The following is a 12,932-nucleotide window of genomic DNA, read 5'->3' as shown; positions in this document are numbered from 1 at the left end:
AATCTCATTATGATCATCTGACCAGGTTGGCTCCTGTCCCAAAGATTATGCGGTGACTCGCCCTCTTGCATGACAACATTATTAGCCTCCCCCAACTTGATATGGGGAGCGTTTACTGCTTGAATATCTTAACCCTGAGCATTTACCAATCTGGCCCAGATTACATGGCTTTGCACCTTGGGCCCAGCATTGGCAGAGAACACCACTCCTGTGGATTCTAAAGCAAAGTTTAACAATGGTGGTTGATGTTTAGTCCATATCCTGTAACTGCTATGAATCCTAAGGCAAGGACCAGAAAGAGCCCTAAGGGCAAGTCCTGTGACAGCAGGCAATGATCTAGTGGAGTAAAAGCTTCAGTGGGAGAGTGTGAGTATCTGGGGTTTTTCAGCACCCAAAAAGTGTTGTAGGTTTTTCCTTTAAAAACACAACTAAAGCCCCTCCTGAAATGGTTCTAATAGACATCCTTTATTGAGCAGCTCTAAGTGAGCACTGACATATAAACACCTCAGGTCACTATGACAAATGCCAAGGTTAATTGGGAGATCTGAGTTTATAAAGACAGATAATTTGTATAACAATATTTATAACATACATGACATCATCTCACACCTCTTTTGGATAGGCAAATTACTAAAAACTGTTATAATAATTTGGTATACATCTTAACATTAGATAGGGGCTACTTTATATAGATAATACAGTTAATGAAAGAGTTACATAGTATAATAAAAACACCTCATCATTTCATCTCAACAACTCCATCTTGGATTTGGTGGGCATGGGAAGTCTTTGTAATAAACGGAGATAAAACTGAGAACATTTCCCTTACAGTGTGTTCAGCAAATGGAAAATCAGGACAGTAAGTATGTTTAAAACTGTATCTGAGTAAAAGTGATGACCACAAAGAAGGAGGAACATGAAGTGAAGAATTCTAGTTTTGGTGCAAGGAAGTGTTAATTCACTGTCGGTGTGAAGCGACATAATTCCAATACTTTAAAATTTCCTATACTTTACAATGATACCTCCTCCATTTATTTAGATCATCCTACCTTGCTGTTTTATTGTTCCATGTTTTAAATTTGTCATTTTTTATTCCTTTTTTTCTGCCCTTTTATCTATTGAGGAAACTCAAGATCTCTTTGAATGTTCATTTAAAGCACATCACATTTAAAGTAGATGCTAACATACAATGTGCAGATTTCCTAGACGGCTCCAACTGCTTTGGTGTAACACATCCAATCTCTCGCTATCATACTGCTAAAAGACGCGAGATGCTCTATACAATTTGAACAATATTCTCTTTCCAGGATTTATTCTGAATGGTGTGTCACCAGTGAAGGAAGACTCCTGGTTGCCAAAATGTGGCGTTAATTGTGAAATAAGATGTAAAGTTGATTCTCTAAACTCCATTTTTTTTAGATCCTTCCTTTTCAAAGCATAAGCTGGAAATAACATATTAGAATTAAAGATGAGCAAATCCTACTGAATTGTGTTCTCCTTGAGGTTTGGGAATTTTGTTGAATTTGGCAAAACACATTGAAGTCATTGGGGAAAGGGGAAACTAAAATAGTTGTGAGTGGATTATAACAACAACAACATTTATTTATATAGCACATTTTCATACAAAAAATGTAGCTCAAAGTGCTTTACATAATGAAGAAAAGAAAAATAAAAGACAAAGTAAGAATTAAAATAAGACAACATTAATTAACATAGAATAAGAGTAAGATCCGATGGCCAGGGAGTACAGAAAAAACAAACAAAAACTCCAGATGGCTGGAGAAAAAAATAAAATCTTCAGGGGTTCCAGGCCACGAGACCGCCCAGTCCCCTCTGGGCATTCTACCTCAAATAAATGAAATAGTCCTCTTTGTATTTAGGGTTCTCATGGAAGGACTTGACGATGATGGTCATGCAGACTTCTGGCTTTTAATCCATCAATGCTGGAACATCATGATGCTTTGAGTAGATGGTGGTGGCGCAGTATAAAGGTGCAAGGGTCTTTTAAGTGTCTCTGAGGGCTAAGGAAACATCTGTCATCTATGCTGTCTAGTTATTGTGACCTGAGCTGTGAGGCAGCAGTGCTAACCACTGCACCACTTTGCCTTTGTTAGAGCCAATTCAGTTACAGCAAAAACACACTTTCACATAGACAGGAGAGAGAGAAATGTGTGTGTTGGGTGAACTTTGGTCACACACAAATCTCATATCTCATGGTAATAAAAACCTTTACCTTTAAGTGATTGATTGTGTCATGCAATCAGTTTAGCCAGTCTGAGATGCTTGCCCTGTAAAACCATCGGCAGGAAGACATCTTTGTACAGGATGTCTTTGAATTCATTTCATTTCAGGTAAAGCACAAATGGACCTGAACTGCTTTGAAAATTAATAAAGTTTGCCTTTTGTCAAAAATAAAGTGTTGTCTTTATAGAAATGTTTTAGCGTGGTTTGCACAACTCTGGATCCAACATGCAACAATTAACAAAATGAAATATCAAAACAGTAAAATGTCTTGCAGAGAGTAGAAACTGGAGCAGGAAGCATGACTTCACTGAGGCTTGGATCCCACAGACTCATCTGAGACAACAATGATATAATTTAATATTAGAACAATAAAATTTTATCACAAAGGAGCAGGAAGCCTGAGTTCAATTAGGCTTCAATTAGAAGCCTACTGTACATAAGAATTACAGAAAACCAGAGGGACCCATGTAGTCCCTGGAATGAGCAGTAGGAGGCTGGAAAAGCCCACTAATCCAGGACTCATTCATGTTTATGAAGGTCAGTTTTTTTGTCAGGTTTTACACAGAACTGTGAAGTAATGGCGGCTGGGGATCTGCCATTTGGGGATACTGCAGCTTGTCTGGCCACCAATCAGGAGCTGCAGAGCCAACAACTTTTCCAGGTGCCCATATAGATGCTGGATTTGGGGGTGGCTGAGTGGGAGAAGCATCATGGACCTCTGGGCAAAAAACTCTTCTTAAGTCAGCTGCTTGGAGAATTTACAGGAAATAATATGGCAGACAAGGTTACCAGTAAACCCACCAAATTTGCTGTGAAAAACACTGTTGAATTTCACCGATCAACACTAATCAGGATGTAACCCACAAACAATTCCATATCTCTTTAATTGGTAAGTCACCTTTCAGTGTTACACTAAAATACTGCTATACTATAGCGCTATAGCATAGATTCAGTAAAACTACTTTGGTCTTAAGTCTAACCCTCTAGTTTGTTCACTGTATAGATAATACCGGGTGAAAGAAAGTTCTGGGATGAGTAGGTTTCAATAAATGTTTTCTGACTTCTACCTCTTATTCCTGTTCTTCTTTAAATCACGAGGGTGACCTGCAATGAAATTCTTTGTCTCAACAGTAAACATCTCCCTTTATAAATGTATTCAGGCTTCAGCCTTGTCATTGTGGTCTTATCTCTGACATTTTCTCAGTGTTAAGGAAGGTGTACAGCCATACAGACTCCATTCTCATGATCTTTTCTCTTACAGAATTACTTTTAACTAGAATTAAATGTTTCAAAATATTTCAGGATGCTTCAAAAAGTTTTATACTGATTATATTTAACCCCCTAAATAGCATAAAGATTAACCCCAAACCCCCAAGAGACCACCGCTAGCTTATATGATATGATTATTACTTCTCCAGAGCAATTTAGTGAGATTTATTTCCAGTTGGAGTTTTATATTTACAAAATATAACCTGTATTATTATGCATTTACTGTTATTCCATACTTTTTCTATAAAAATTATCAATGGTACAAAGAATTAATTACTTAAGTGGTCTATAATAGAGAAGGAAATCTCCTTTACTAAGGGCAAAGATTGGCATAACCCCACACTACCTGTGCAATGTACATGGAATGGAAGAATAAATAAACGTTTTCTGTTTTCTAAATGTGGCTTCTGCATTATAGTTAATCTACACATTAGCTTATCTAGTTAACCTTTTTGTCCCTTTTTCCTGGCACTTCTGTTCTGTTGTAGCTTTCTAGTCACTGCGTGAACTGACTGATAAGAGATGAAGGAGGGGCTCTGCAAGTAACTAGAGGTGTGCTTGAAAGGGATTGGTCTTACAGTAGCCCAAGAGATGGAATTAAACATAGAGCAGCATGCACTGCTCTTCAAAGCCGGAGAAAACTTCAGCGTGGACTGGTAATCTTTTGGAGGTCCAGACTAATTAATGAAAGCCACTGCTCACTGGTGTTGTTTTAAGGTAAGCATTACATAACATGATTCTGACAAGCTTATCAGTGTTTTGACTCTGGGACATGTAGGACGTAAGTTACCTTAATCTAACTTTCCCTCTTTCTTTCCAAGATTCCTGCTCTAAGAGACTACCTGTTTAAAAAAGGAGCAAAAGGATCGATGTATCCAGTATAAAAAGAAAATTCATGTAGCTAATACAGAATATGCATGTCAAGTTGGAGACAATATGTTTGGCATAAACTATCGCTCACCGGAGAAACTGAAAAACATTTCATTGTGTCCGAACATTATTACTCCAGACACCATTCCTGAATTCTGCATTCCGACTAAATTAGCCATGAGACAGGAATGTAAAACTGTTGACAAGAATGAATATTCCAATGAGAAAACAAACACACCAGAATACACAAGTCACAAAGCAAGGAAAGAAACTTCAGGATACAAGATCTGTAATAAGCATGTCATCCAAGTGGAGAGTGTGGATGATCTGTGCTTTAGTGATGAAGAATGCACCAACTCTGATCCCCAGTCACAGGCTGCCTTATCCTTACCACACCTGCCAAAGACTCAAACATCTTACGGTTTTTGCACCTTGATGGAAAGTCCTCACACCAGAGTGAAAGAGTCACTCTTCCACAACAGCCCCGAGTCTGGGAGTATTCCTATTGTTGTGCCCAGAGGCAGATCAAACACTCTTTCTGAAGTCTTCCAGTCTTCCCTTAGCCTGAGCTCTCCTTCCAGAACATTGTCTCCCAAAAGCCATAACACAAAGAGACGTGGAACCTGGGATAGTGACACCACTTCTTCAACGGAATCCTCCCCGTTCAGCTCACCGTTATTCAGCAGGTCACCACCGAAATTCTCTTTATTTTCAACACTGAGTCAAGAGAATTTGTTTTCAAGGAAGGTCAAAAAAGCCACTGCATCACAAACAGGCTCAAATGATGAAAGCAGTTCTACGGACAACAGCCCTAACACGCTGCGAAGAGCATCAGACACCCTTTGGGAGCCTTTCCCTTTCTTCACAGGCTTCACGCCTCCAGACATGTTTCCTTTCCACCAGATGCACCACAGAGAAAGGATGATCAAAGAAAACCAGCTTTCTCTGGGACAAGGAGGAGGTCGCTTAAGACTCTGTGCTGAGTACTGTCGGGACAATCAGAGGCTCCGGGTTCACGTATTCAGTATTGAGGGGCTGTACACCTCCTTTACTGAGACAAAGAACATTACCTGCTGTGTGAGTCTTTCTCTTATGCCTGGCAAAACAATGAAGCAGCACAGCAGTGAGATCAAAAACAGCAGAAATCCAGTTTTCAACGAGGACTTTTTTTTTGGTGGTATTTCTGAGGAGGACTTGTTTTTTAAATCCCTGAGAATTAAGGCTGTTAACAAGACATTCAACATGAAAACAATTTTGGCAATCTGTGAGTTTACCTTAGAACAAATTTTACCTTTGTAACAAATACAGAAAATTAATTATCTACTGAAATATGTCTCTGTATGTTAATATTTATAATGAAATATACTATATTGTGAGTTTACCTTAGACCACATTTAACATGTGGAACAAATATACTAAATGAATTAGCTATTGAAATATGTCTATACATGTTAACAATTTTAAACATAATTAAATATACTGCATTTAGAAAAGATAGATTATTCCGTTTTAATTCTGATATTCTGATGTCTTAGTAAGCAGTTAATTGAAGATTATTTCTTTTTATGTAATATTAGTTTCATGAAATCTTCTTTCATAAATGCAGGAAGAGAAATAGAATGTGTCACTGGTGGTTAGAAAGTACCTGTGCATGTCAATGTTGAAATACAGGGGACATTACGAGACATACATTCTGTCTTGCATGGAGTCCAACAAGTGAAGCCTTTAGCACTCTCAGTACAACAGAAAGACAGAGAAGGAGAGTTGTGCTCCGTGGGGAGGCGTGCAATGTTCCCATAGAACACCAGAGGGCTGGAAACACAGCACAACCCAGGAGTGGCAGATCTGCTATCAAGTGAGGGAGATAAAGAGAAAAGGGTCACCAAGCACTGGCAAGTGGTAAAAAAAACACCTGAGTGAAAGTGGCAAAACATGATTAAGTTAAGCGAGTTCAGGCCCAGCCAATACTTGGATGGGAGACCAAGCAGGAAAAACTTGTGTTGCTACTGGAAAAGGTGTTGGTGATGCCAGCAGGGAGTGCTTATCTTGTGGTCCAGATTTGGATCCCAATGCCCCAGCGCAATGACAAGGGCATTGTGCTGTAAAAATTGTACTGTCCTTTGGATAAGGTGTAAAACTGAGGTCCTGACTGTCTGTGGTCATAAAAGATCCCTAGGCATCCTTTGTAAAGAGAAAAGTATATCCCAATGTCCTAGCTAAATTGCCCACAAAAGCCTAGTCATTCTGGCCCCCTAATCATCCCCTGTCTCTTACTGCCTAACTATCTCCCACCCATTAACCAACTAACAGCTAATGTGTGGTGAGCGTACTGGAGCAAAATGGCTGCCATCGCATTATCCTGGTGTATGCTGCACATTACTGTTGGTTGAAGTGGCTCCCTAATCTCTATATAAAATGTACTTTGAGTAATGAGAAAAGTGCTATATAAATGTAAAGAGTTATTATTATTATTAACCAGGGAAGCTGGGAACAAGTCAAACAGCGCATCATAGAGTCCCTGACTGACCATGTAATCCCTATGGAATGGATAGTAGGGAGCTGCCTTGGAACTTGATATTGAGCGCTGAACAACATAGACACATTAGAGGCTACTAGAGGGAGCCCTAACCTTGTTTCCCTGAAGCCAAAAATGGACATGTCCCTTGGAAAGAACGGCTGGTGTTATGAGAGAGAGCTAGGTGGAGGTGAAAAGGTCTGGCAATTGAGGGCAAGCGTTTGAGACCCCTAACCTGAACCACAGGAGTTCACACCTATTTAGTTAAGCTCAGAAAGACAGTATGTTTTTTATGCCTATACATAGTATTTAAATATTGTGGATGATACCCAGTCAGGGTTCAGTTCAGCGTAAAGATTGCACTGATGGTAGACACTTTCCTGGATGTCTCTGTATAATTAAACTGGAACCACTTTGGGAAGGATACATAATAGAATGTACAGAAGCCAATCAATATAGTAGGCAGCAGCAGTGAAGTCCATTATATTTTTTCCAGGACAGTAATGTTCCTGACAAGGGACAGATGATACTCGGTCTGCCTGTCAATTTAAATGATCATTGGGGTTTAAAATTTCAAAGACACCAGGGGCCACTAGAGGTAGTGTTATGAGTTTGGACCCAGCAGTACCCAGAAGTGATTCCTGGGGATTTCTCCAGAAACAGTTCTTGATCAGGGTGTAAAAGGCCCCTCTGGTCATTAGGCCACTGGATGTTGAGTCAATAGAATATGCTTGACAAGCACTCAGCTGGTAAGAAATAGTCAGAGCTCAGATATGATGAAAGTAAGAAATAAGAACTATGTCACTGGGTAACTGTGACATGGGACTAATTTGTTAAGCAAAAGAGGTAGTTAAATGTATATTATTTTGCCTTTTGTTTTCAAATTTTGTGCAGTCCTTGTTTATTACCTTCCTTTGTATTACTAATTTATTTAACAAATCTCCTTTTATTATTCTGGGTTTGTGGTTGACTCACACACACCCTTTCTAGTCACAATATATACAATATATTACTTGATGTTTAGTGTTTAATTTTAATGATGCACTATATAAGTAATGTCTACAGCTACTGATACTTGTTAAATTTGGGAAAGCACCACATGAAAATAAATAGATTTTCTTCTAAAGAACTTTTGCTTCCTAGCACATCCCAAAGGCAAACACATTAGATTGACTTGCTACAGTAAATAGGCCATATGCACACTCCCTTCTGCATTCTGTGTCAGCCAGCTTCTTCACTTCTTAGCCGTGGGGATTTTCTTCCGAACACTTCAAGATGTGCGCAGACTTACAGTAAACAACATTAAGTCAAACACTGTGCCAAAGGTCAAGAGCTAAAAAGAAGAAGTGCTTTAAAGTATATTTTTCAAGCTACATTTACAATTATAAAGGTAAGATCCAGATATATTAAAACTATTGTCTACTATGAACTTACATGGGACAAATTTTATGATTATATTAGGCTTCTTTAAAAAACAGAATGTCAGTAATTAGTCATTAAACTTTATTCAGGGACAGGTGAATATGTATGTAAGCTTAATACATAATAACATGAGTCTGCTGGACATCTTACCTTATAAAAAAGTAAATGAGCCGGCAAAACAGTGAATGCCAAACCTCTGCTTCATTATAAGGGTCTTAATTTGTTTCCTCAGCTGGAGCATCTCCTATTTGAGAGACCCGTTTTCAACAAGCGGAATTTTGACAACTGCTGGATTGGAGCTGGAGGATAGTTGTGGTCCTCAAGTAGTTTATCATCCTCCTCATCCTCTTTTGGTTGCTTTCTCCTCTTCCAAACCCCGTCTTGAAAGTGGAACAGAGAAATTGTCCCACTTAAACAACACAGGAACCACTTCCTTCTTCAATAGTCACCGTTCTGTTGTAGACCTTGGTGTGCGAAAATCCTCTTTTTTAAAATGCTGGCTACAATCTCGGGTATGCAGACTAACCGTGAAGCTCTTTCTCCGGATAGCGACATTGCATTTAGATCAGGTTTCCGCATAAGAAGGAAATTTATGAAACTAAGTACCTTGTTGTACTTACTGGAAACTCAACATAAAGGTAAACATCAATGTTCAGCTGTAGAGCTATCTGTATGCCAAAACTTAAACTTCTTTTTCTCTGACATTCTCACCACTAAACAGAAAGCACAACTGCAGTACAGACAATGGAAGTGACTGAGCTGGCTGAGATTTCACCGGAAGTACATCAACAGAACAGTGTGCATATAGCCAGTTGGCCTTGAATTAGTGAGTGCGTCCTGCAAGGGATTGCAATATTTTTCTCTTAAGGCTGTGGTCTTACAACTGATGTTGCTGGGATAAGCACTGGTTATGAATGACTTTGCGTTGAAAAAACAAATCTGATACCAATGGACTGATCGGTTAATTGAACTGAATCAAATTATTAACTGTATGATCAACAATGTTGAAACAGTAGAATAAATACCATTTAAATGTTGTGTATTAAGAACAGTATACGTTTTGCTTATGTGCCACTGCAATCTGCACTGCTGCATCCTACTTCCAGAGACCTGGGTCAAGTCCCCTTGACTGTGTTAAATTTTTATATTTTCAAACCAGGTTTTCTGTAGTTTCTTTGGCTTCTTTCATATTTTAACAACAGACTTGCTATGGTTGTCTCCATCTTAACATCAACAAAACCAAGGAACTGGTTATGAACTTTCGCCACACCAAAGAGCCTCCATGTCTGATCACTATTCAAGAAGTGGATGTAGAGGTAGTCCACACCTACAGGTACTTGGGGTCCACATTAGTGACAGGTTGGACTAGTCTCAGAACACAAAGGAAATATATAAAACAGGCCAGAGCAGGCTCTTTTTCTTTAAGAGACTGCATTCTTTTAATTTGGGAAGTGACATCCTTCACATCTTGTAACTCTTAACTCTGTAATGGCTAGTGACATTTTCTGTGGTGTGCTGGGCTGGGAACATCACTTCCAGAGAGGCCCACTGAACCAACAAGCTAATTAAAAGGGCAGTTTTAGTTATGGGACCCACTCTGAACGCCCTGGAGGTCATAGCAAAGGAAAGAATTAAAACAAAACTGAGGGCCATTATGAACAAAGTGACACACCAACACTGAGGTATTTCAGCCAACAAATTATTCAGCAAAAATGTTTCAATAAATGTTATGGGGGCACCTTTATACCAGCAGCAATATGTCCGCATTAATGCCTCACTGGGACTGTGAAAGCCAAGTCAGAACTTTTCTTTCTTTTGCCATTCAGGTGTGTGCTCAGAGCAAAGTGTGAGTGCATACTTATTTATGTAATTATTTACTTACTTACCTATCTACCTATTTATGTGTTTATTTATTTAAAGAGCTTCTGTAATTCTGCCAAATTTACCACTATCTACCTATGGTGGTACTACACTGGACCAGCAGAAGTTGCAATGAACTGGTGTCTCCTCCAGTGTTGGTTCCTGCTTTGTGCTTGCTGGCTCCTGGATAAATTCCAAATCAAGATAACTTTGTAATGATCACAGACACTCCTGAAAAGGGCTAGGTGGACTGATTTCAAAATGAATGTGTTTCCTTCCATAAGAAGGTCATATTTTCTTCATATATTGTTGATTTAATTTTACCTTATTTTCCACACAGATCACTGCGATCATCTGATCATCACCTGTTGGTGGTTCCACAGTCACATCTACAAACAAAGGGCGATTCTACTTTTTCTTGCGTAGCACCTAAGTTATGGAACACATTAACTTTTATCATCAGATCAGCATCATCAAAGATGCCTTTTAAATCTAGATTGAAAATGTATTTGTTTTGTTTACCTTATAAATGATTTTTTTAATGTGTTCTTTTATGCATGTTTGCATTTTCTACTTTTATTTATATACTCCTGAACAGCCCTTTGGTCATCCTCTGTTGTTTTAAAATGTGCTTTAAAATTAAAACTTTCTTACTTATTGAAAAGTTCAAGTATAGCTAAATTATAAGCGTTAACATCATCAAACTGTACAGTTTAATTTATTATTATCCATCCATTCAGTTCCTGAATTAGCTTTATCAAGTTCAGGGTTGTGAGGCACTGGAACACCTGGTGCAATGCAAGAGTAAACCTTGACAAAGAGCCAGTTAATTGCAGAGCACCCTTATGTATGCAACTCACGCTCACTCACATCCAGCTGAGATGTCAATAGTTCATCTGACCTGCACATCTTTGATATGATGAAAACTGAGGAAGACAAAGTCCACCCAAGCTGGGACCAAGCCAGAATCTGATCACAGTATCCAGGATCATAATTTAACATTCTTATTGTTTATCATAATCTTTGGAGTGGAAGAAAACATAGTCTGAAAGATGGAAAAATCAATGTAGGTAATGTTAGGTTTTTTAAGACATGAGTAAGAAATCCAGTCCAATATTATTGTAGCTGCGTTTTCCCAAATTTTCTAAAATTCTGCAGCTCAAACTCAAAAAATGGGATTCAGCAAAGGCCTGACGCGCAGAAATGATTCCATAGACAAAATATCTTCGTTTTTAAAAGTTTAGTTAAATTTTAAAGTAAAACAGTTCACACAAAAATAAAGGAAGAAAAATTAAAATAGCAAAAAAAAAAGGAAAAAATTATAATAAGAAAAATGTAGTTCTGAGCTTAATCTTGTTACAACTTAAATCGTTATTAATTTCTTATAATTTCTGAACCATTTCAAAACGGTCAGAAAACTGTATGCTTATCCCATTTCTAAACTTAAAATGGGTTTATCAAGTCCCTCTTTACTGGGACCTGTTCTAAACACAACTGAGTTTATTATCTCACTGTTTCTCAGTTATAGCAAGAAGATTCTATCTCTTACTAACTTATAGGGGGAAAAAGACTATACCATTGTCTATGACTATAGAAGAAATTATGTTCTATTCAAGTAAAGCAAACATTAATATGAGTTTAACTCAAAACTTTAACTTTCTAAAATTGGCTCTTACATTTCCGGCCCCTAATTGGCTATGCAGGAGCGGAGACAATTACTATACTTTACTTCAATATGAGCCAGTTAACTATTGTTTTCAAATTACTAACATTAACACTGCAAACAAACACTTTAAAAATTTCATATTTCAAACATTGGCTGTTTCTTAAAGCAGACACAGTTTGTTCACGGGTCTGTCCAGTGTGCTGGTTTTGGTCTGCACACAAACTCTTCTGACTGCACCTTTGGCATCTGGCATTGTCTTGATGACTCGACCCATTACCCAGGAATTGCGAGGTGTAGCTTTATCTACAATTAAAACAACGTCCCCTGGTTCAAAATTTCTTCTTGGTGCTAGCCATTTTTGACGTTCTTGAAGTATTGGCAAATACTCTTTAGTCCATCTTTTACAAAACAAATCAGCCATTTATTGAATTTGTTTCCAGCGTCTTCTTGGGCATGGTTCATTTTCTGAAACGAGTTCTGGTGGTAATTTAGGTTTTGTCTTCAGTAACAACAAGTGATTGGGTGTGAGTGGTTCCAAATCATTTGGGTCATCTGATGTCTTTGTAAGGGGTCTGTTATTGAGTATTGATTCCACTCTACACATCATTGTAGGAAGATTTTCATCATCGAGTGTTTGTTGGTTTAGTGTTGAATTTAAGATCTTTCTTATGCTCTTTATTTGTCTTTCCCACACTCCAACTTGATGAGAAGCTGATGGTGGATTGAAAATCCATTTGATTTGTTCTTGCGTCATAGCGTCACTGATTTTTTTGTGTTCCAACTTTTTAATAGCTTCTCGTAGCTCTCTTTCTGCTCCTACAAAATTTGTTCCATTGTCTGAGCGTATGATTTTAACTTCTGGATCATCTTCAATGAGTGAATCATTCAGTTGATCTGGTCTTTTTGGCCACTCCTTTTCAGGCTTCAATAAAAAACTTGGACTTTGTGACCATGTGGTGCTTTTGAGAAAGTTTTCCATGCTTAGCCCCCTGGATGCTTGATCAGCCGGGTTAAGAGCAGATGTGACATACTTCCATTGTGAAGGCTGTGAATGATCTCCGATCACGGAGATTCTGTTGGCAACAA

General features: G+C 38.3%; 1 protein-coding gene across 1 annotated transcript; it reads left to right on the top strand.

The window, feature by feature from the left end:
• The first annotated feature begins 4,329 nt into the window (after positions 1-4,329).
• Positions 4,330-6,911, top strand: c2cd4a (C2 calcium dependent domain containing 4A). The gene has a single exon (XM_028792370.2). The coding sequence runs from the start codon at positions 4,450-4,452 to the stop codon at positions 5,680-5,682; it is 1,233 nt and encodes a 410-aa protein (XP_028648203.2). The 5' UTR covers positions 4,330-4,449; the 3' UTR covers positions 5,683-6,911.
• Positions 6,912-12,932: the final 6,021 nt, after the last annotated feature.

The sequence above is a fragment of the Erpetoichthys calabaricus genome, chromosome 17 (genome assembly GCF_900747795.2).
Source record: "Erpetoichthys calabaricus chromosome 17, fErpCal1.3, whole genome shotgun sequence".
NCBI lineage: Eukaryota > Metazoa > Chordata > Cladistia > Polypteriformes > Polypteridae > Erpetoichthys > Erpetoichthys calabaricus.
This window is presented reverse-complemented; position numbering and strand designations above follow the sequence as displayed.

What these genes read in the sequence shown, in the direction of transcription:
- c2cd4a (XM_028792370.2), top strand. Translation starts at nt 4,450, where the DNA reads ATGTTTGGCATAAACTATCGCTCACCGGAGAAACTGAAAAACATTTCA.